At 35.3% G+C, this 23,655-nt stretch overlaps 3 protein-coding genes across 3 annotated transcripts in view; 2 read left to right on the top strand and 1 right to left on the bottom strand.

Moving 5' to 3' along the window:
- LOC102589137 (FHA domain-containing protein DDL) overlaps window positions 1–6,762 on the bottom strand; it is an 8,728-nt gene extending 1,966 nt beyond the window's left edge. Inside the window, exons 1-6 of the mRNA XM_006352436.2 lie at window positions 6,656–6,762; window positions 4,041–5,232; window positions 3,331–3,359; window positions 2,413–2,479; window positions 2,111–2,168; window positions 1,212–1,304 (exon numbers count right to left, since the gene is read on the bottom strand). Of these exons, the coding sequence (XP_006352498.1) occupies window positions 1,212–1,304; window positions 2,111–2,168; window positions 2,413–2,479; window positions 3,331–3,359; window positions 4,041–4,505 (712 nt within the window). The 5' untranslated portion in view covers window positions 4,506–5,232; window positions 6,656–6,762. The remainder of the gene's footprint in view (window positions 1–1,211; window positions 1,305–2,110; window positions 2,169–2,412; window positions 2,480–3,330; window positions 3,360–4,040; window positions 5,233–6,655) is intronic.
- Window positions 6,763–8,156: 1,394 nt separating this feature from the next.
- Window positions 8,157–12,481, top strand: LOC102588810 (tryptophan synthase beta chain 1). Its single transcript, XM_006352435.2, has 5 exons — window positions 8,157–8,532; window positions 9,779–10,135; window positions 11,164–11,606; window positions 11,753–11,847; window positions 12,171–12,481. The coding sequence occupies exons 1-5, from the start codon at window positions 8,194–8,196 to the stop codon at window positions 12,344–12,346; spliced, it is 1,410 nt and encodes a 469-aa protein (XP_006352497.1). The 5' UTR covers window positions 8,157–8,193; the 3' UTR covers window positions 12,347–12,481.
- A 673-nt stretch (window positions 12,482–13,154) lies between these two features.
- Window positions 13,155–23,310, top strand: LOC102588486 (uncharacterized). Its single transcript, XM_006352434.2, has 16 exons — window positions 13,155–13,390; window positions 14,133–14,273; window positions 15,405–15,496; window positions 15,710–15,806; window positions 17,759–17,802; window positions 19,606–19,694; window positions 19,972–20,063; window positions 20,146–20,292; window positions 20,551–20,698; window positions 20,793–20,869; window positions 21,489–21,560; window positions 21,818–21,865; window positions 21,957–22,084; window positions 22,179–22,335; window positions 22,462–22,672; window positions 22,893–23,310. The coding sequence occupies exons 1-16, from the start codon at window positions 13,271–13,273 to the stop codon at window positions 22,937–22,939; spliced, it is 1,710 nt and encodes a 569-aa protein (XP_006352496.1). The 5' UTR covers window positions 13,155–13,270; the 3' UTR covers window positions 22,940–23,310.
- The last annotated feature ends 345 nt before the right edge of the window (window positions 23,311–23,655 follow it).

Below are 23,655 nucleotides of genomic sequence, written 5' to 3'. Positions count from 1 at the left end.
TGAGGGGGTGGTGGGGGGGGGGGGGTGGGGGGGATGTATGGATGTTGAAACCAATCGAATATGCAGACAGATTGAAGGAAGATAAATTCTCGATTTACTGAGAACTGCACCAAATGAATCATATAAGATATAGTACCTCCTTTTAGAATTTCACAGATTCCATCTTGATCCTGACAAATCCACTTGATCAATTTAAATTAAAGTTCATAGCACCCACCCTCACACTAACATCCATATATCACAAGCTTAATGTTTTTCCAGCTCAACAAAACATGTTCAGCCAACATATTTGGGGTCAATTAGACATCCTCTCCTGTAGTTACTATGTAACCGTGTCATGCTCCCATCTAGTTTAAGAAATGTAAGACTACCCTTCTACTTTAACATGTGGCTATAGTATAGCAAAGCTTTTTATGGTATGATAATAAGGACCAAGACATTGGCGACTCCAGAGTTTTTCTTTACCCTTGTTTCTCAAGGAAGGGAAAATTGTAAGATCATGGAAAGTCACGACCTTAGACATATTATAGAATTGGATAAAATGCATTAATCAGTTTACAAAAATACAAGAAAAGACCTATAAAAGAAAGCCATTGGCGCAATTGGGTCAATTTGTTCTCAAAAAAACATACCATCCTATGCAACTCTTAGCAAATACAGGCTTCTGGAAATATACAAACTAAGAGGAGGATCATTTAGTTTCATTAAACTTCTGGGAATCTCATGTAGTTCTGCCATATCTCATCTTTAAAGACGAGCAAAAGTCAGATAGGACGTTGAACTTGACATAAGTCTACCACTTGAATTTAGAGGCAGTATCAGGTGTAATGGATGTCATCCATAGGGTTATGTTTCTACCGACCACATTACAAAGAACAAAGACATATCAGTAGGCAGTCCGCCAAAAAAAGGAATGCATGTGTCCTTTGTAGGTGCACATGATACTTATAATGCATCTCAATAAGCAGGCTTCCCACCACTATATTAAATAAATAAAAGGAAGCACATGTAGTCAAATTTGCACAAGTACAATGTGCTAGTTATTGGCGAAGTGACACCCACAATTTGTGAATACGCATAGAAGACATTTGTTGTATTTTAATATTACAAGATAAAATTGTAAAAAGAAATGGAGCCATTTATGGAGCAATTCATAAAAAAGATACACTCTGACATAAGAATGAATAAATAGAAGGATCAAGAAAATTTACCATTAAGGACTTCACCACCCTTAAAAACATACAAGCGCCATCTTATGTCGGGTTTTCTAGCATCTGGTGGCTCATTGAAGAGAAGTGTTATGCCTGGCATGGAACAGCATACAATGAGGAAAGGTAGATATAATACAGAGGCGTATTCTCTTTGTTAGTTAACAAACACGAAACCAAGATATGTTTTATGTCCTCTCATGCTCGAACATAGGGCAAAATATCCTATAGTACACAAGTTCTTCATTTTCTTCCCAACCGTTTCTCTTTAAAGACACCCATAGTGTATCTTAACAGTTAAGATCATGTTACCAGTAATATGATCAATCCAAACCTTATTAAGTTTTGAGGGGATCAAGCTTGCAAAGTTACACGGTGGTGAGGCCTAGAGCAACCTACGCTCGAAAGCCTCATGGGCTCACTTGATAGAGCTTCATACATACAGCAAAATATAGCTTTGAGTTTCATTAATTTGTTGGAAGCAAGGCATATACATCAAGATTATGCAAATTTAGTACCAAAACCCCACTTCAAAATCAATATGTATGGTCTTTCCATACCATGCAGCAAATGATTTTGTAGAATATAAATGAACTTTTCTTATGAAAAATGAATGGATTAATAACTTCCCTTTGGTTCAGAAAATATTCTCCAAAGCCATGAAGCCCATTAAGGTGGAGTGGTTTACCAGCAGCAATAATAGAATGATGAACTTGAAGATCTTTTTATGAGATAACAGAAATAAGCTCCATGGGCAGGTTACCCAAAAATCCACTGAAAGTTTGAATGTACTAACTCTCGGGAGAGAAATGCAATATAACTTGCAAAAGAAGTGACTGCAATAAGAATGTAAACTCATTCATCAACTTAAAGACTTGAGAACTTTAGTTACTAGCCATTACCTCTTACTCGATTAGTTTCTGCTGCAAGCTTTCCAGAGAGCTCAAACGAAGGTTTATCCTGTACATTATAGCACCAATAACTAATATTACTACAATCATCTAATAAAGCTACTAATCAGAAAGCAGTAAGATAAACATATCTGCAAAACAACAATCAGTTAAAGTGGGAATAAACATAGATCATTGTCACCCCGGCATCAGAAAGGACTCCCTTTTTCTTTGTAATTTAAAACAAAAATGAAGGAAACCGTGGGTCTAAATTAATGGAATGAAACTCAAGGTAATTTGGGAAGAAATAATACTTTATTTTTAGCTTCCAAGGCCTCCTCAGCTTCCTTCATTTTAGATAAGGAGTCATCTTCACCATTCCTGCACAAGCAAAATAATACTTACTAGCAATTCAAGCTTATATATTTCTCACAAAATTTTAAGTCTATATGCAAGCACATCAGGAAAACAAACCAGATGTTTACGAATTAGAAATCTTTGCACCAACTTAAAGAGAGATTCAATACTTTGGCAGTAAGCAGCAGCATCCATACAACAAAATTACTATATTGCCCCGCTAAGCACAGTACTTTAAGGCTTAAAGAAAATTCAGAATCAATATCTGTATGGGGACATAGAGTGAAGTAGTAAATTGAAAAGTCAAATGACTAATGAGATTATAGAGCTAAGTGCCTAGTATATGGTAACATAACTCATTACTACCTTCCAGCACCAGTACAACAGGAAACACAGGACCCTGAGATTTACTGCCCAAATTCCCATTGTTTAACAGACTAGTACAAATATTTAAACTCCTTTCAACTAAGATTCATGTAAGCTTTCTACAAAGGAAGCATTCCAGCACGTTTGGAATATTTGTTGCACCATTTACCAGGATTCAAAAGTTAAATTCATCAGATAATGTAAATTTAATACATGTAAATATGTAATTCAGTAATTGTGATGCTTAACCTTTTTTCTATTAAAACAAATATAATTGTGCTAACTCCTTGACTGCAAGTAAAATTATTCACAAGAGGGATTGGAGCAAGTCTAAGCCCATCTTGCTCAAACAAGCATGAGAAAAATGGTCATTTACTCCAGAATGTTCAGAGTTCATCAAAGCATGTGTGTGTCCCTTCCGATGACATCATCACAGCAAGAAAAGAAAAGTATGATCAGCTAAATCTACTAAATTACTACTCTGATCAAGAGATAAGGCAGCAACTCACCTGAGTTCATCTCTCGTTAAGTTTGTTACCTGCAAAACAGAAGCACCCAATAAGAACTCAACTTTAAAACTAAAGAGAAGTGTAAGCTATCCAATTACACGAATGCATCAATCAAATGATAAATCTCTCCTGTTGCATAGGGGGATCTTTCATGTGTAAGACCTAGATAAAGTCGTACAGAAATTAGGCATGGTGTGTTATTGCAATTCAAATCTACAAATATTTTCTGCTATTTTGTTCAGGTGGATAAGTACAGCAATTTTAGTTTTTTAAACATCTCATCCATTAGAATGTATTTGCCTGACCAACATATTAATAGGTCAAAACTATTTTAATTAGTGTTGCTCTATGCAAGGATTTCCATAAGAATCAACCAGAGAAATAAGCAAAATCACTATTTACATAGGTACTCAAAAAAGAAAAAAAAAGGAACCTAAATCATTGTTCAAGCGCAGCGGAAAACTCGAGAAGATTAAGTACAAGAGAAGATTAGATGGACATCAACCATATTTTCTTGCTTTAAATCTTTCATTATTACCCTGCTTTCCCAGTCTAAAACTGGAGATAACTAAAATGCAAGGAAAACTCAGTAGTGAATTTGTCAAAGGAGCATTATTAGTTTTAAGGTTAAGCATAAGCAAATGAAATGCAGACATCGTTTGTCGCATATGAATAAAGGTTACTTAATGTGATCGAATATCACCAGACACCTCAGAATGTGCTCTACTATCGGCTGCTACAGGTGATCTTGATCTGTGCCGACTTCTATGCTGACGTTCTGAAGGTGAAGCTGATCGACCATTTCTTGACTTATAAGATCCATTATCTTTTAAGTCCTTTCCCGATTTTCTCTCTCCTTTTTCGATTTGCATCACTCTATCAGAATCCTTATGTGCCGCCCTATCACTAGCTCTCCCATGGTTTTTTTCAGGCTCCCGCTCCCTCGATTTCTCTACAGCTTCTTGATCTGCTCTCCTTAGTCTCTTTGTTCGAGGTGAGGGTGAACGAGATTCAGGTAACATTCTGTCAGAATCCTTTTCCCTATGTGTAGCCCTATCACTAGCTCTCCCATGATTTTTTTCAGGCTCCCGCTCCCTTGGCTTTTCTTCAGCTTCTCGTTCTGCTCTTCTTAGTCTTTTTGTTCGTGGTGAGGGTGAGCGAGATTCAGGCAACATTCTGTCAGAATCCTTTTCCCTATGTGTAGCCCCTATCACTAGTCTCTCCCATGATTTTTTTCAGGCTCCCGCTCCCTTGGCTTTTCTTCAGCTTCTCGTTCTGCTCTTCTTAGTCTTTTTGTTCGTGGTGAGGGTGAGCGAGATTCAGGCAACATTCTGTCAGAATCCTTTTCCCTATGTGTAGCCCTATCATTAGATCTCCTGTGATTCTTCTCAGGATCCCGCTCACTCAATTTTTCTTCAGTCTCTCTTTCTGCTCTCCTCAGTCTTTTTGTTCGTGGTGAGGGTGAGCGCGGTTCAGGAGACTGCAACTTGGCACGCTTAGGAGACCTGGCTCTGCCTGAAGATTTCTCTCCCTGTAACAACTTCGAATTCGGAGACCTTGACTTAGCTCGTTTGGGGGACTTCATGCGACTTGAGGGTTTCTCTCTGACTGGGGAGTGAGATGCAGGGGAGATTGATTTTCTGCGCTTTGGGGATTTATTGCGACTAGAAGGCCTCTCTCGAGCAGGTGAAAGAGGAACAGGAGATCTTGACCTTGCACGTCTTGAAGGCTTCTCTGCTACAGCTGAACTTGCAGCATGTGAACTCCTTTTATGAGCAGGTGACCTTTCCCTGCGTGAAGGGCTCCTCCTGCGAGGAGATCCACGACCCCTGGCAGGTGATCTAGAGTCACTGCGCCCCATTATAGAGGTCGACTGGGCAGATGAATCTTCTGAGGCAAAAACTAAAAAATATATAGGATTAATACTCCAGAAACACTCATAAGCAAAATCAAATCAAAATTATTTGACAAGAAGTACAAAAATCATCACTCAATCCATTTCAAGTAATTAAACAACAAAAAGACTAATTCTTTAACAATACTTGAGTTTTTGAAAGAACTAACACACATGCACAAATTACATTTTGCACAATATGCTTTCATATCCTGAACAAATATAATACTCCCTTTGTTTTGATTTACATGACACTCTTCATACACTATGTAACTTCCACTACTTTTCAAGCTTCATTTTTTATATTTTGATGCCACTTCTTCCCTAACAAATTACATTACACCATTATTCTAATAAGTTCTTCTATAACCACTTGATAAAACAGTGACAACATTGTCAATGTAATCCAACAAATTGGATTTGAGGAGGATAGGATGTTGGCTTTGTTTGACTGTCCCTACATCAATATCATTTCTTATTGATTATATTTCGTTTTAAAATATTATTAGGGGGAGAGGATACTACATTGTTTTCCACCTTATGAGAAAGGTGAAATAATAGATACCTACTTCAAGATTATATATATTTTGTGATAACCATACTTCAAGATTATGTATGTACAAGAGAAAATTATAACAAATTTACATATTATTGAAGAAATTCAAATAGAATCATAATTTATAAGGAGAAAAGTAATAGACAATTTTTTTTATTCAAACTCAAATTACGTAACAATGCTTTAAAATTTAGGATTGCCAAATCTATTGTATATTTCCTAAAACTTTAGTCTAAAGGAGTTGTCATTGGCTTGAAGTGTGAAATATCCATGATTGTACTCCTTAACCTCAATAAAGCTAACAAAAACCAAAACAAAATCAAGCACAACCACTCCAAAATACTTCATAATCATCAAGAATTTGCATATCTGAAATAATCAATATTCTAACCTCAAGAAATGAAAAAAGTTTATAAAAAACATATCAATGCTTTACAATTTCAGCTCCATAAACTCACGAAAATAAAATAAAAATAAAGTACTTACTTCTCTTTGAAAATTTAAACCTCATATCACTAATGCAGGTGTGCGCAAGCCAATTTCTTTAAATTCACAATTTAATCAATTTTTTATGATAAATAATAATGTTAGAGTTTCTGAGCATAGAATGTACGTGCAGATTTTATCCCTTCCTTCTACGTAGATAGAGTTTGTTTCCAACAAAAACTCAACTCAAATGAGCTTAATCACTTGATAAAACAACAACAACAACATTGCCAGTGTATATGAAAACCAAATTGCAAACTGCATCGATTATGAAAACCGAAGTTAATAAAATTAAATCCTAAAAAGTAATTCATTAGCTAATTGCTTGTATGAAGATTGCATAAATGTATAGTTCATACGCATATAAGCATAAAGATGTGGAGTTTTACCTAACGCTGAAGAGGATTAGGGTTTGCCGCGCATTGGAAAGTTGGAAAAAAACAAACTCAGAAACCAGAAGGAGAAAACGATAGTGATGAATGAAAATCTCGGATCTTCGGGTTTTTGGGCTTTAGCTTAAAATGGGCTTCTGAGCCACTTTCTTCATGTAACATGTTGGGCTTTGAATATTATTCAAAAAAAAATTAGAAATTTATTTGGGAAAATTACGCGGATAAGCAAATATATATTAATTAATTAGCTAACATAATTATAGTTTGAATTAATTACGGCTCACATCTTAATTTTAGTTGTAATTACATGCGTCTCTCCCCTATTTTCCCCTCTCTCTCTCTCTCGCCTCTCTCTCCTCGGCTATACATATACAAATATGACAGGTATACAAATGAAATCACCTCTCTCCTCCCTCTCCCAATCTCTCTCGCCAGATTTATGAATACATATGTATATCAGTTACATATATACAATTATATGACATATATACATATACAACTTGCCTCTCTCCACTTTCTGCCCTCTCTCGCTTGCATATCTTCTCCTTCTAACATGTAGATACGAATCATCTTTAGCAAACTGTAGCTATTGAGCCTAATTAAAATTATTTTAGTGGTTGTTTGTGAAAGTTCCCCAATTTATTTTACTTTATTTTGAAGAGAGTTGTACATACATAATACATTGTAGAGCATCTTTTTTTCCCATCTCAAATCATCTCTAAACAATTTCAATTTTTTGGCATAAACTTCTCTTAATGTTTTGAGTCTTTTGACCAATTCATATTTGCGGCACGTCAATTTTTAAAGTTGAGTTTAAACATAGAAGAAGAACATGAAGAAAAGGAAGAGGAAAACAACGAAGAAATAAAGAAGAAGAGGAAGGAAGAGAAAAAGAAGTCATTAATGGTCGGAAGAAGAAAATGTTAATTGTCATTCGATTGCAATTAAAAAAAAATGTCAAATGGTCATTTTTAGTAAAAAATGGATTATTAAATTCTTAAGTGGATAGATTATATCGTTTATTGTCGGTACATAATCTCATACACCAATAATTTCAAGGATAAAACTAAAAAAAAAATGTAGAATACAACCTACACATATGACTACTATAAAAGATAAGTAAATGAAAAAATGAAAAGAAATAAAATATATCGTTTGATTGAGAATAAATTATTCTAAGATTAATTATTTCGAGATTAATTATTCTAAGATAGTTATTACACCATAAATATGGGATAAAAATAAGATTGCAATCTCAAAAATAACTAATCACAAGACAAATTATCTTGTGGTTTGGAATAAATCATTCTTAAATTAATTTTGATATTAATTATCTCTTATCCCATAGTCAAACTAGCATTAAATTTTTTCTAAATAAAACACATGTTTAAAATATTTCAAATTTTAACTTCAGAATCAAAATGAGCCACGTATTCACAAAATTCCATGGTCTCCTCCCCATCCACCACTATTTAAAAAACCAAAAAGTAGAATTCAACTTTATTCTCTTTTTTTTAAAAACTTTTCATCCAAACATGGCCTTCTCCTCCACCGTATCTCCGAAACATTGCCGCCTCTCTTCTGCCGCTTCCTCCTCCTCCCACTTTCCTAAATTCCAAATACCCCTCCAACTCAACAAAATTACACCTTGCCACTCTTCCTCCTCGAAGTTTCCTCCTTCCATTGTTTGTGTTCTTACAGAAAAACAATCAATGGCGGCTCAGGCGGTTGATGAACCGGCGGCTATTCAACGTCCCGATTCGTTCGGCCGATTTGGAAAATTTGGTGGAAAATACGTGCCTGAAACTCTAATGCACGCACTCGATGAGCTCGAGACAGCTTTCAAATCACTCGCTACCGATGAAGCTTTTCAGGTTCTCGGAAATAACTTTTTTTTTTAATTTGCATAAATTTTCAAATTGATGATTATGTAATAGTATTGAAATAGGTTCTAGAAGTTTTTTTTGTTTGTATTGATTTTTGTTGCATAAATTTACAAATTGGTGATTTATTTCATTTGCTTTAAAGGACAAATTGTTTAGTATTGGAATGAAATGGTTCAGAAAAGAGTGGAAATGTGGAATGGGTAAGTGTAGTTTAATATTGATTGGAGATATTTGATTTCATTTCCTTGGTTGTTATTATTGTAAATGTTATTATACTTAAATCCTGCATTCTATCAATGCATATGTTAGAGAAATTGAACAGGAGACGTCTGGTTGATTATGCAATGACTGGCAATAGTTTCAGGAATTAGTGTTTTGATATAAAAAAAAACTGATTTCAGGATTTAGTGCTGTATCATTATATCTCCCCCTTTTTCTAGATAGGGGATCTTTAACTAGCTTGGGATTGGGAGAGAGAAGGGGTATGCCACAAGCAGTATCTTTTGCAGTTTTGCAAAGAGTCTGCTTTCACATCTGGGATGGAGATCTATAGGTCAGCAAAAGAGCAACTTTACCATTGTGGCAAAGCTTGCCCTCACTATTGTTACTAAAATGAAAAGTAAGCTACATATAAGCTGTAAGGATTCTCTTAATGGTGTGAGTCCTTTTGGGAAAAACCACGCGGGCTTGACCCAATGCGGACAATATCATCACCATGTTAAGAGTATTTGTGGGCTTGTTTAGCCAACAACTATCCGGACCGATAACCGGGCCAATGGGTGCCCTATGTTCCTCTTGAACCGTTAGTTCATCGAGTCATCAACCTTGATTAACAAAGTAAGCCGGTAATGTAAAATATATGTGTCTTTTAACCTCTTGAATATATGGACCCATGTAAGGCTGAGTATTCAACTAGCAATTGCAATTTCCTTTCTTTAATAGTTTTGTTTCCCTGAACTGGTATTTTATGTGGTGAGCTCGAAACAGATGTTATTTTGCTATGACGAGAAAAGGTTCTCAAGCATAGTGTTTATCAAATTACAAGATGGGAAACCTGTGTTGGATTCTTAACACAGTTCAAGTCTTCTGAAAAAGCAATTTTAGTTATGACCTTTTCTTTTTGTTAACAACTCTCTTTTGTTCTTTTTTCAATCCCGTTCGTTGTGAAGGCTTGTGATGTCCCATATAAAATGTCTAATTCTTTGTACTGATTTATGTTGTCTGCACTCTGCAGAAAGAGCTAGATGGAATATTAAGAGATTATGTAGGCAGAGAGAGCCCTCTTTATTTTGCAGAGCGACTTACTGAGCACTACAAACGCCCAAATGGCGAAGGGCCACTGATCTACTTGAAAAGGGAGGATCTTAACCACACTGGTGCCCACAAAATTAATAATGCAGTTGCCCAAGCTTTGCTTGCTAAGCGCTTGGGCAAGAAACGCATCATTGCTGAGACAGGGGCAGGTCAGCATGGTGTTGCCACTGCTACTGTTTGTGCTCGTTTTGGTTTGGAATGCATTATCTATATGGGTGCCCAAGATATGGAGAGACAAGCACTAAACGTCTTCAGAATGCGGCTGCTTGGAGCTGAGGTTTGTTTCCTACATTATGAGTTATGTGTTTGTTCTTAGCTTGCTTAATAGAGAATTTGAGAAGTATGTGAATAATTTATGGGCCGACTTCACTGTTCCATGGTATTCACCAGTGTCATTTTGCTGTTTAAAATGTGTGATAAGTTCTATCTGCTCACTTAGATGCATTTTCTCTATACATACATATGTGTGTATCCCAAATTGGACGTCAACCTTTCTTTTTTAGTCTGTCCCACATCAATGTTCATTGTCCTCATAAAAAGTATTTTTCTAACATATTAAACTAATAAAAAAGAAGGAAAAAAAAAGCTAATAGGAATATTGCTTGCTCTTTCAAAGCTACTCTCTTATATTTTCTTAAAAAAGGAAGGGTCTGACATCTTCTCCCAATGAATCTAAAACAATTTGGTTTTACAACTCCTCTAATCAATAACCGCTTAAATTGAACTAGGAAATTCAATTTTGTTTGAAGGGAGTACATTTTTTGTTGCATTTGATGCTTGTTGAAGTTCTGATGTGGTAAATGCACTCCATAGTTTCAGTAACCAAAAGCTTAAGTTCCTAATACTGTAAACTGGAGAGTATACGATAAATCCCTAGTTTGATGTAGAGCATATCATGTGGATGGTATATCTGTATAGATAAGGATATGGAGGTCATTTTTAAAATCCACGAATGAGCCTAACAGATACAAATGCAAGGAAGAAATTTCTCTGGAAATTGCATCCTGCAACAGTTGTGGAATCCCAAGTGCATTAGCTGGGACGTATCTGAAGGACGTACATTTACATAGTATCAATAAAAATGCAAAGAAGTATTTTATTAGACGGTTACTTTTGGCTTCATTTTCTTCCTCTATGGTACCCGTCTAATTTCTAACTATGGCTTCTCTATTTAACAAGGATGATCAGAGTCTCAAAGAGTATCAGACCAGTTTTTATAATTTGATTAAAAAAATAGTATTGAACCATTTTTGCTCTCAAGTTGCCAGCATTTCTTGACTTCATTTTCCATAATTTTACAAGCAGGTTAGAGCAGTTCACTCTGGGACTGCTACACTCAAGGATGCCACTTCAGAGGCTATAAGGGATTGGGTTACAAATGTTGAGACAACTCATTACATACTTGGATCTGTTGCAGGCCCACATCCGTACCCCATGATGGTAAGAGACTTCCATGCGGTGATTGGCAAAGAAACAAGGAAGCAAGCATTAGAAAAATGGGGTGGGAAACCAGACGTGCTTGTTGCATGTATTGGTGGAGGCTCAAATGCTATGGGACTGTTCCATGAGTTTGTTGATGATGACAATGTTAGGTTGATTGGGGTAGAAGCTGCTGGTTTTGGTATAGATAGTGGAAAACATGCTGCAACTTTGACAAAGGGAGAGGTTGGAGTACTGCATGGAGCTATGAGCTATCTGCTGCAAGATGAAGACGGACAAATAGTTGAGCCCCATTCTATCAGCGCTGGGTAATAACTTCTTTTTTCGGTCATGGAAGTGCCTTATTTGTTAGAATCATAGAATGAAAGTTTTATCAGGTCATTCTATAGCAGATCTTTACATCTACTCACTGGTCCAAATTCATTTCTCTTTTCTTCTCCTCATGACTTGCCAGACTGGATTACCCTGGAGTTGGGCCAGAGCATAGCTTTTTGAAAGACTTAGGACGAGCAGAGTATTATAGCATTACTGATGAGGAGGCTTTAGAAGGTGAGTGTTGACTTCTTTAATAATTCCTGATTATAATCTTGGTTTCTGCTATGGTTCCATTTGAACTCACTCTTTTTAGCGTTCATCTTACAATTAAGTCAAAATAATACAAAATGGCTTGCACATGGTTTTAGCCTATGTTACTTGGACCCTCCAGAATGTTGTTGCATCCGTGTTGGTTCCTCCAAAGATGCACAACTTTGGAGGATCCGGCACACACCCAATGATCTGAGTAACATAGATTTTAACTTTCATCATTGCATCTCCGTATAACATTTTAAGTTTCACTAATGTTCTCTTCCTGTGCTGATCTTCATTTGTAGCCTTCAAGCGATTGTCTCGGTTAGAGGGCATTATTCCTGCACTGGAAACATCTCATGCACTGGCTTACTTGGAGAAGTTGTGTCCTACTCTACCCAATGGAACTAGGTTGGTGCTTAACTGCAGTGGCAGAGGAGATAAAGATGTTCAGACAGCTATTAAGTATTTGAAGGTTTAATTTGAATCCTTTTTGGATTCACTTTGTACTTTAGGAAACTGAGTGAAACAAGTTTGTTGTATTGGTAAAATATGCCCATTCTGATGAATAAAACATTTTTCTTGTTAGTTTTTATTGGAGCCCTTGGTTCAAAAACCCCGGTGTCGTTCCCGCATATCCCCGTCCTCCTTTATCCCGACTTGAAATATGAACAAGCTTACAAAGGCGGAGTTGTTAATATCTATCTTTGTAAAATTTTATTTTGTTATTTACATGTTGAAGAAGAATAGACCATGATTGACGGTAAGCTCTTACATTGGGATGCTAGACTATCAAAATGAAGGTAAGCTCTTGAGTTGGAATGCTAAACTAGTAACTTTTTATAAGTTGGAATACAAAAGTATCAAAATAGAACATGTTCGATGAAACACGTTCCTAATTACTTGTCCATTTTTGAATTGATATACATATTAAGAAAATAATTATTGACAAAATGAATTTATAATTTCTTGATTTGTCAAAATGAACAACTAAAAAAGAAAAAATGGATAAGTAATTAGGGACTAAGGGAGTATAATAGAACGAGTTCAAATACTAAAACAGTAAATAAAAATGCTAGAGTTACCAAATAAATCTTTTCAATTAAACTATAAACTTGGGAATTGAAATGCTAAAATTTCGTAATCTTCTAATAACAAATGGAGTTCGAATTTTAAATTGCCCTTGTCCCTCTACTTTTTTTTTTGAAAAATAGTAATTAAATACAATACTACTAGTTTTTCAATAAGATAATTGCTTTCATATAAATTAATTTTCATTCCTTTTATCATGTCTTTTTTTTTTACTTTCTCCCAATTTTTCATCATCACTTGAAAGAAGAAGAAATAATAAGAAGAGGTATGCAGCAGTTTCGCCATTGATGCTGCTTTGTATATCGATAAACAGATGATGGCCGGAGAAGACAAATTCAAACAGTTCGATTTTCATCTGAGGTCGTTATCTTCCAGTGCTAGAGACTCCAATTTCGTCACCGACCCTGCCTCCGATCCTTCTGTTCTCAATTCCGTCAGTTTTTTTCTCTCTCTCTCTTTCCGTACACACACATTGTTCAATCGATAAATATGATATTGATTTGGATTTGTGGTGTATAGCAGTTGAATTGTTGATTGTGTTTTTTTTTTCAGGCTCAAAAGTCTTTGTGATTTATGTTGGAGTAAGAAATTAGAAAATTATTGATTTTTAGATGATGTATTTAGCCGATATTAGCTTATTGAGGTGTAGCAGTTGAATTGTTGATTGTGTTGTTTATTTTCAGGTTCAAAAGTCTTTGTGATTTATGTTGAAGTAAGAAATTAGAAGATTGTTGATTTTAGATGATTTTAATAGCTAATATTAGCACATTGAGGTGTAGCAGTTGAATTGTTGATTGTGGTGTTCATTTTCTGGTCAGAAGTCTTATGTAGAAGTGAAAACTTAGCAGATTATTTATTGATATAGATGATTTATATAGCCAATATTAGCTCATTGAGGTGTAGATGTTGAATTGTTGATTGTATTGTTCATTTTCAGGTCAAAAGTCTTTGTGATTTATGAAGAAGTGAGAAATTAGAAGATTGTTGATATAAATGATTTATATAGCCAATATTAACTCATTGAGGTGTAGCAGTTGATTATTGATTGTGTTGTTCATTTTGAGGTCAATAGTCTTATGTAGAAGTGAAAAATCTGAAGATAATTGATATAGATGATTTATATAGCCGATGTTTGCTTGTAGCAGTTGAATTGTTGATTATGTTGTCATTTTCAGGTCAAAAGTCTTTGTGATTTATGTAGAAGTGAGAAGTCAGAAGATTTGATTGCTAGAGTTTATCCTCATCTGAATAGGATATTTCAGCGATGTCTTTCTTCAATTTCGCAGTCTCAAACCTCCAATGGCCTTCTTCTATTGGTACACTCTTTCCCATGCTTTCGTGTTTTATGCTGTGTGCTATTTGAACTGAACTTCTGACTACATTTTGCATATAAATAAGTTGAAATTAAAAGAACTTCTAAAAAATTGATATTTATATAATATTATCAGATACTTGTTTCAGTATGAGGTAGGTAAAATCTCTCATTTTTAATTGCCTTAACTTGTGTGCTATTTGAACTGAACTTCTAACTGCATTTTGCATATTAATAAGTTGAAATCGTTAGAACTTTGGAATGTTCTTAATATAAAGACTATCAGATACTTGTTTTTTTGGAAGAAAGGTAACATCTTTTCCTTTTTACTGTTTGTTTAAATCAAATAGTTTAGTTCATCGGAAAGAGACAGTTAATTATGCATAACTTTGGTGCTTACAAAAGCAACACAATGAGAGAGATTATCAGATACTTGTTTATGTAGGAAGAAGGTAAAATTTCTCCTTTATTATTGCTTGTTTAAATCAAATAATTTAGTTTGCTGGAAAGAGAGAGTTTGTTAAGCATAATTTCGGTGGAGCTTACAACAGCAAGACAATGAGAGAGATTAAAAAAGACCAGTGCTGCTATTATCAAAAGGGATAACTGTGTCACGAGTAACCTCGGAGGTAAAAAAAACCCCGTCTTTTCAGATAGTTCTGAAAAGGTTCCGAAATCTGAGTCTTGGCTGGTGGAATCATTTCAGCTAGATTTTAACTTCTTCTGCACTAGCTTTATCTGTGTTGAAGGAGGATATGGGGTATGCCGCACACTTGACAGGCACTCATGTATACATGTATCTCCATATACCTATGCTTGCACACTTGGACATAAACCTTTAGTTGGACTCTACGTAGTTAATTAAACCGGTTTATTGCTTACATAAAGGTCACACTAATATGTGAAAGATAATTTTTGAACTTTCTATAGTGAAATTCTTTTATGCGAAGTACTTCTTTAAGGAATTCATGCCTATGGCTTTGAATTTACCTTGTATTCTGATACATGATTAAATTCGAGCCACTTTATGGCTGTATTTCCAAAGTAAGCATTTATTTCCACTATCGTGTTTTTTTCCTGTCCCAGGACAAGGTATATACTAATTCTAAACATGTCTTTTTTCATTGTTATATAGGCTATACTTCAGTTTTTTCTCGACTTTGGAGATGTGGTCCTGCATGATGCTGATCCTAATTTACGGACCTTTTTTAAGTCATGCTTGAGCCGGTAGGGAGAATATCATTACTTTTCTTTGTTAAAAGTTTGATGATTTTCATTTGAGCCTAACCTTTCATAATTGTGGTAATATGTTATAAGCATGCAGTTAGAAGTTCCTTCTTCTGATGTAGTAGATTGATATATTTTTATTTTACCAGACATAACGTAATTAAATCACTCTACTTCGTGGATTTGTTAAGCAATTCTTAATGCTTACTGCAGTGAGTTTGCAGACCCTGTTGTTGCAGAAGCAACCCTTGACTTTCTGAATGCAAACAAGAAAAAGTTTTCAAGTTCGTTTCCTACTTTGCTTCCCCAGGTACATATTCAAGTCAAGTTGCTGTTAATTAATTCTAATTTATGGGGGTATAATGCTCAAGACATCAATTGTAAAAATAGAAGAATAGCATCTTTGAAAGAGGGTTAATTTGATATAATTATGTGGTACTGTAATTTTTTTTTTGTCTTGATACAGTGCAGGTGAAGTAAACATCCCATCCCCTCTCCGTTATTTCTGTATTTAATACCGTTAAAAAAAATGTAATTAGTAATAGATATCACTGTTCTACATCCCTTTGTGCATGTAAGAAATTTTACGATTAAAAAAAGTAGATGTGACAGTTCTACGGTATAGACCATCTGTAGCTTTAACACATTGATTTACCCTGATTATATGAATCATATTGCTGTAACCTTATGATGGGTTGAATGTGCTAACACTATTGATCTGTCTAACAAATATGATATATGCTAATCTCTCCATTCTAGTTTATGTGGCAACATTTCCTTTTTAGTCCGTTCCATAAGAATTCAAGAATGACAACTTTCTAAAGTTGATTTAATTTAAACTTTCCAATTTACCCCAAATGACTAGCATGTTTAAGATTACAAGTTTCAGAAGTATTATAGCCACTCAGATATTATGACAGTTTAAGACCGCAAGTTTAAGCTAGCGTTTGGCCATAGATTTCCAAAAATTCTTGGCAAATATTATTTGGGTGAAAATTTGGGTGAAATTTCACCATGTGTTTGGTCATAGTATTTGGGAAACATATTTCACTTTTTTAGAAAAATATGATTTATACCCATAAGTTTTAAAAACTATCAAAACTAACCATAAGTTTGTATTACAAGTCAATTAGATCTTCGTTGCAACAAATAACAAGTAGTGTCCATGACACTGGAGCAATGTGGTAGTTTGGAGTGAGTGCAACAAGCATCATTCCATACATCGTGAAGTAGACAAAGCACATGACTTTGTTATCTTGAGCCGATTGTTCATCATTTTCATCAACAACCATATCATCACTTTTATATTCACTGAATATTTCATCACTACTTTGGTGTTCACGTTAACAATTATGTAATACAACGCAAACAACTACTATATAGGGTGTTTTTGTAAAAGATAAAAGTTTGGTGTAAAATTTCAATTTTTAAAAGATCCCAAATAATGAAATTTGGCCCAAATACTAGAAAAAACTAGTATTTGGAAATTTGGGATATTTGCCAAATAATGACAAATTGTATGGACAAACACTATTTGCCAAATTTTTCTCCAAATATTACTTGGGAAATATATGGCCAAACGGGTCCTAAAAAATACTCCTTTCTTTCTCAACTTCGTGTCTGTTCAAACTATGCCACATAAATTGAAATAGGGGGAGCATAATTTTGCTGAACATGCAAATTCGTACTAGTCCTGCATATCATGCAGTCGATATGCAGTCCTTTACCTAATATGCACATGTTAGCCTTCTATTTCATCTTAACCTGAACTAGTTTTGAATCTTCTCTTAGTTGTGGTCGTGTAGTGCAAGCTGTTTCTAATTTTATACAAGATCTTTCCATAAAATGTACTTACAAAAGATGTTTGCATAAAAGGTTTTGATATCTGTGGAATAAGATTATTGAATAATTTCATTCATTGCTTTCTATGTCATGTACATGGCTTTATATATACATAAAAGATTGTGGAATAGAATCACCTAAATCTTTACATTAAGAGAAAGAATCAGAGATATGATATTCTAGATTACCACAATTATACTAAGATCTTAGAGGATCATATCTTGATATGAAGAATATCTTCTCATCTTAGAGGATCACATCTTTGATGACAAGAATATCTTCTTGGAAATCCTCCATCAGCCAACAATATCTATGAAATGTTTCTGATATACTGGCCATTTTGTCTATATATTTGTTTAGATGTTTATATGCACTAGGAAGCATGCAAATGCGCTAATCTGATCTCTCATGACATTGCAGTTTTTCCCATTATTGCTGAAGCTAATTGCATGGAATGGGGAGAAGTAAGTCTTATTGTCATATCTCATTTATTAATAAAAGATGATGGAATTCTATAGAATTATGACAACGAATGGATAGATTATGGAATGGATAGATTATGGTACTATGTTATTTCTCTTATTTCATTGCTCTTGTATCTTATATTGGCTAATCAAACCTTGGCTTTGAATTGTAAAGAAAGTAATTTGGTTCAATATCCTTATTCTTTTCAGCTTCTTATTGTCTGTTTTTTTTGTTGGTAAATTGTGCTGAAATAGATTTCCTTTATTGCACTACATGACACCAAGATTTGTCATTTTAATAATAACAGTTTGGTTGCTGCTCTGTTGTTTGGACTTTGGCAACTGCATAGGTTTTAAATGGAGTGAGCCATTAGTTATTTTCAGATAGTAGAACCTGTTGCTTGTTCTTGCACATGCCTGCAGAGGGCATTTTATTTATTATTGTGATGGCAATGCCCATGAAGGGCTGAAAAGTTGCTTTCTTCTGATTGATGGCACTTTAGTTATAATTGTGATGGCAATGCCCATGAAGGGACTCCTTAATTGTTTTCTTGGCCATGAAAAAATTTGTAGTAGTGTCATCCTTCAAGGGTTAGATGTTGCAGCGACAAAATCTTAGCTTTCTGAGTTTCTTAAATTTAGAAACTGCCTCACTTGCCTCTTGGGCTATTCACAGGAGGATCAGATACTAACACGATCAAACCACCATTTTTAGTTTGGATGCAGAAACTAAGCCAGAAAAACTTTGAAAATAAGGGGGACACAACAAGAATAACACATGGGCTAATTTATGAATTTAATCTCTCAAAGGACATTGATTTTTTAGCACAACATATGAAGGAGAACTCTGTCGAACTCAGGTTTTAACATCACAAACATTATGTTCAAGTCATGAAAACCTACAATGAAGTATAGTGAGTGTCTAACATACTTAAAAGTGCTTTGGAAAACATTATTATGACTGAATGTCTAAATCTAATGCAGAAGTCTTCTCCTCTTCTTTTCTGATATGAAACTTGGTCCTATAAAAGTGATTGAAATAATTGTATATCCTAAAAAGTATCAAATTTTCTTTTTCCAAGGGTCCAGTTGCGCCCTAAAGAAAGAAGAAATAGTTCAGAACTAGTGCTCAGTAAGAAATAGTTCAGAACTAGTGCTCAGTGTTGAAAAGAATGATACACATGTCTGAATTTAGAGAGAATTGTCTAAATCCTTAGAAAAAAATATAGAAGTATAGGGAAGTATCAACCACATGTCCTGGCTCCTAACCATTGGCATGTTGAACTTGAGTATGATTCCACTCCCGTATGTAACCTAAAATTTGGTGTTCGTGCTTTCTCTGATTTGTAATTATATAGTTAACCAAATTCTGCCAAATTTGATTTGCCATCATAGATGTAGGTGACCTCTCCATGGTTGCAGAAGTTTTGCTTGAATTCTCATGTGTCCTTCAGCTTTAGAAATTGACTCTTATGGGACCTCTTACCTTCTCCAACATGCTAATCCATGTCATGAATGGACACTTTGCAACATTTGATGTCTCAATTTTTGGACTATTGTACTTATGCTTGGATAAATAATATGGTTGCTAATCAACTGTCAAAAGAGGCAGACTGTAACTGAAGAGGATAATGTATAGTGCCTTTCCTCAGCTAGTTTCTCCTCAACATTTTTTTCTTCTTCTTATCCAATGACTAACAGAATTTTCTGTATGGAGTACTTAATCTTATACAGTATGACAGATTTAATTCTCCTAATGTTTATGAACCTGCACTTAACAAACACTTTTGATCATTCATGCAGATTGGAAAAAGCATTTCATAGAGTATTTCCTGGTTTGATTTCCCAGGGGTCTTTTCTTCCACTATTTCCATCAATCGTAGACTTTCCTAGTGAGTGTGTTACTTTATGTCTTTCTTGCTAATCCTTACCCAAAGGAGAAAAAAAAGTAAAATGGTAAGGTTTGGGTTGTGATTTTACTCTTTGAATTGTTCCAAACATATGCTTGATCTTGCAAAGTGATATCTGACCAAAACTTAGTCGAAAGAGTTAGTATATTTGTACTTGAAGCTGTTGTTCTATCAAGTTGCCATAAAGATCCAATTGTGGTGCATTCTAGTTATTCCTTTTTTTTTTGTTGCTATTATAAGACATTTTCATTTTTGCCAGTATTGGTTGTGGCACTGGAAAAGGTGGAAAAGAGTTCAGGATCACTGGTTGGCAGTAGCATAGCTTCAATACAGAAGAGTTCAGCTCCAGAGGTTATTATTTACTCATCAGAATTATGAATTATTGAAATTTCCAAATTTTGGATATGATTGTAGAGATTCCTCTTGGTAACAGATGTTGCTAGCACTCATGGATGAAGCATATACAGGATCAACCATAGGAGATGGAGGGGCGGACTCTGAATCTGAGGATAGCTCCACAATGGCAGTAGCTGATCCATTCTTTCTTGAGCTTCTCAAGGATGAGAATGATGGTCTAGCTGTATGGTCTTTTCTATGTCGTAAGCTCTAGATTGTTGCAGGTTTGCATGCTATTAAAAGAGAAATTAAACTTCGGATTAAAACCAGTATCACTTATTTAGCTAGAAAAAGTGCAAATAACAGTGCCACACTTCCAATATGTTAATCCATGCTTCTTTTGATGCTCTCTCTGATGATATCATCTACTAGATCATCCTATAGTTAGTTCTCTTACCAAGTTTGTCTAATCTGAATCGTTCATGGTTCTCTTGATCTTTAGGAGCGTCATTGGGCTTCTCCTGCAGTAGCTGTGGCTCTACAAGCAGCAGTTAACACGTCTATGTCTGATAGGCTGAAACAAGCACTGAGAATGACACCTCGGCTGCTTGATATGTATACTGCTATAGCGATCCGTGAAGTCAATGATTGTAAGTTCCATCCATTTATGCAGGAGAGCTTTTTCGCTATATAAACGAGGAAGCAACTTTATGAAGAGCTTGATTCATAATGTTTCTGTTGCAGCTCTTATTTGTGCTCTGGTTCCCCTACTTATGGCAAGATATTCCAATCTATTCCCAGAAAAGTTATTCTTGTACGAGGTATCTAAGTGCATGTAGATAAATTGAAGAGTACCTTCTCAAATTTATTTTCATGTTGATGAGGCAATATTCTATTGGAGGAATTTCCTATGGTAGCTCTATAAATTAGCATAAGCATTCTTTCTATTTTGCTATGTAATTTTAAAGGTACTTGGATTATTGTTCCCTTTCTGTAGAGCAGAGGTGCAGTGACTCCTTCCTGTAGAGCAAATTGCCTTGCTTCTTCTTTTCATGACTTTCAAATTTTAAAAATGAAGTTTGCTTTTCTTTGAGTCAGAGAATTGTTCCAAGGCATTGAAGTTTATATCAAAACTGATATACGTGCAATGAACCACGGTGTCTAGTAATGGAAATATAATTCCGGTTTCCGACCTTGTTTAGAATTTTAGAAAGAGGATAACTTCACTGATACCAAAAAAAAAAAAGGAAGGAAAGAAAGAAAGAAAGAGGGTAGCATTTTTGAACGGGCTAGTTACAGTCCGTCTCTTATAGAAGGATCCTTCTTCTAATGCTGGTGCCCTTTGTGTTGACGTCACCTTTGTACAGTATCAGATTAGTGGTTTTTATTGTCTGAGTGTACTTAATTTTAATTAGTGATATATCCTACACATATTTGTAGGTTCAAAAGAGGATCTTAGAGCTCATGCTTGCTGGCTTTAATCGATCTCCCAGTTTCATTGCACTTCTGAAGGTATTGTCTACACCTAGCGAATCCTCACCTTTAATCTGTATATTAATTCAACATCGAGATGGTTAGAATGGTAATAATGTGCATTCCTGCATGACCAGCGCATCTTCTGTGTCTGATTTTTCCCGTATCTCATCTCATAACTTTTTATAATTAAATTCTTCACAATGAATCATAAGACCCGCTATCCCCATTCTTTCCTTTTTACTTTCCCTTTTCCTCGATTTCATGTGCTCACAGCCACCCTTATGTTTGTGCAGAAGCCTATAGTGGACAGACTTGGAGAAGCTTATGATAGTCCGTCGAAGGTGACTGGACCTTCTTTCCCAAGTCACAATAAGACATATTATCTATCTCATTTAACCTGCAAGAATTGACTGAAGTTAAACTTTTCTCTAGACTGAACTGGCATTACAACTATGCTGGGCAATCGGGGAGCATGGAGGTGGTGGTGAAGCCCACAAAGATGCTGCTCGTGAACTCTTTGAGAGCTTGGAATTACTTCTCTATGAAAACCTTTCATCAAGGTAAACTGTGAATTGACTGCTTCGCACAACATCAGAGATTCATTTTAAGATGCCACTCTTTACTGATTTTTTATGTTTTCCTTCTGCTCATAAGCCGTGTGCGTCTGCGTGAATCAGCTCCTGGGTCTGATTCCGCAAAATCCAGAAAATCATCACAATCAAGGCTATTATGTTTTGTTGTGACTGCCATTGCAAAGCTTGCCACATATCACCGGGAACTGTTGCCCAGGGCCCGTGTATCCTTGACAAAGGTTAGTGTAAAGCTATCACCTTCCAGAGAAAAATAGGCTTCCATGGCAGCAGTTTGATCATGGTGGTAAAATGCCTCCGAGATTTTGGGTTATTAAGCTTAATAATTTGGTCAATCTGGTTGACAGGTTGCACGTTCACGAATCTCAGATGCAAGGGTCTGGAAGCGTGCACGTGATTATTTGGGTCTGATGAATGAACCTGCTATATGTTTGTCTATCTTGGGCCCATGTGAATCTCCAAGTAAAGGGATGCAGAAACTTGGCACAGTGAACTGGAGTGAAGGGGGAACTAAAATGATTTCTCACCTTCCATTTTACCTTTTAGGTGCACAAGAAGGTAAGCTGTGCATAACTTTTTCTTTTTCTTCATTTTTTTGGATGACTGAGAAATCCATCTGGAGCAAACTCTTTGGACCAACATCATCCTTTGAAACTCGGGGATGATGTACAAGTTCCTCAACCTTTGCCAATTGAGCTATCTTAATGTTATCTAAATTTGATCTTTCATAAAAGAAAACTTGAACCGTTACTAATGATGTATAAAACATGATACGCAGGTCCCCCCCATGATTTCTCATTTATGGATGTTCTTCCTGGAAGTTAGTTTATCTCCAGGAGTTGCTTGTGATTCATGATACATGTGTTTTGAGCAAAGAAGATTCGATAATCTCGGAGGTGCTGTTCAAAAAGATATGGAGTTTCTTCTCCTTGTTGATTCAATCCATGTAGCTTATGAGAGATTTGAAGTGATTTATTTAGTCTTCCCGACGTACCCAAAAAAAAAAAAAAATTAGTTCATCAGAGGGATGTTTTTGCTTAATGCTGGAATATTAGAATAGGAAAATGTACATAAACTCTATTTTTTGGCGTGTATGATTTTGGTTTTTAAGTGACTTCTTACTTTAATTTAATAGGTACATACTGGCTTTACTTATTGCCTTAACATCAATGCAATAATTTTTTCTTTTCTGGGTACAGAGATTATCATTCTATCTTTATGTGAAGGTGTTTGGTTGGACACGGAGTTTAAGAAAGAAAAAGATAACTTTGAGTTTTGTGGTCTAAAACATGTCGTATACAATTCTAACAACTTTTAAATACAAAAAAGGCAGAACATTGTGTCATGTGAGACATTTATGTATGAAGTTGGTACATTGCTTTTGCAGTTCAAACTTTTATACACTTGGGTTTGAAATTAGACTTGACGGTTCCAAACTTCAGACCTGAATGTTTGAAGTTGACATTAGTTCAAGTCTGAAGTTGACATAACTCCATCATTCCGAGTCTTCACGAGTGGAGATGATCCCATTTTTCAATAAC

The sequence above is a fragment of the Solanum tuberosum genome, unplaced genomic scaffold, assembly GCF_000226075.1.
Source record: "Solanum tuberosum cultivar DM 1-3 516 R44 unplaced genomic scaffold, SolTub_3.0 scf00149, whole genome shotgun sequence".
Lineage (NCBI taxonomy): Eukaryota > Viridiplantae > Streptophyta > Magnoliopsida > Solanales > Solanaceae > Solanum > Solanum tuberosum.
This window is presented reverse-complemented; position numbering and strand designations above follow the sequence as displayed.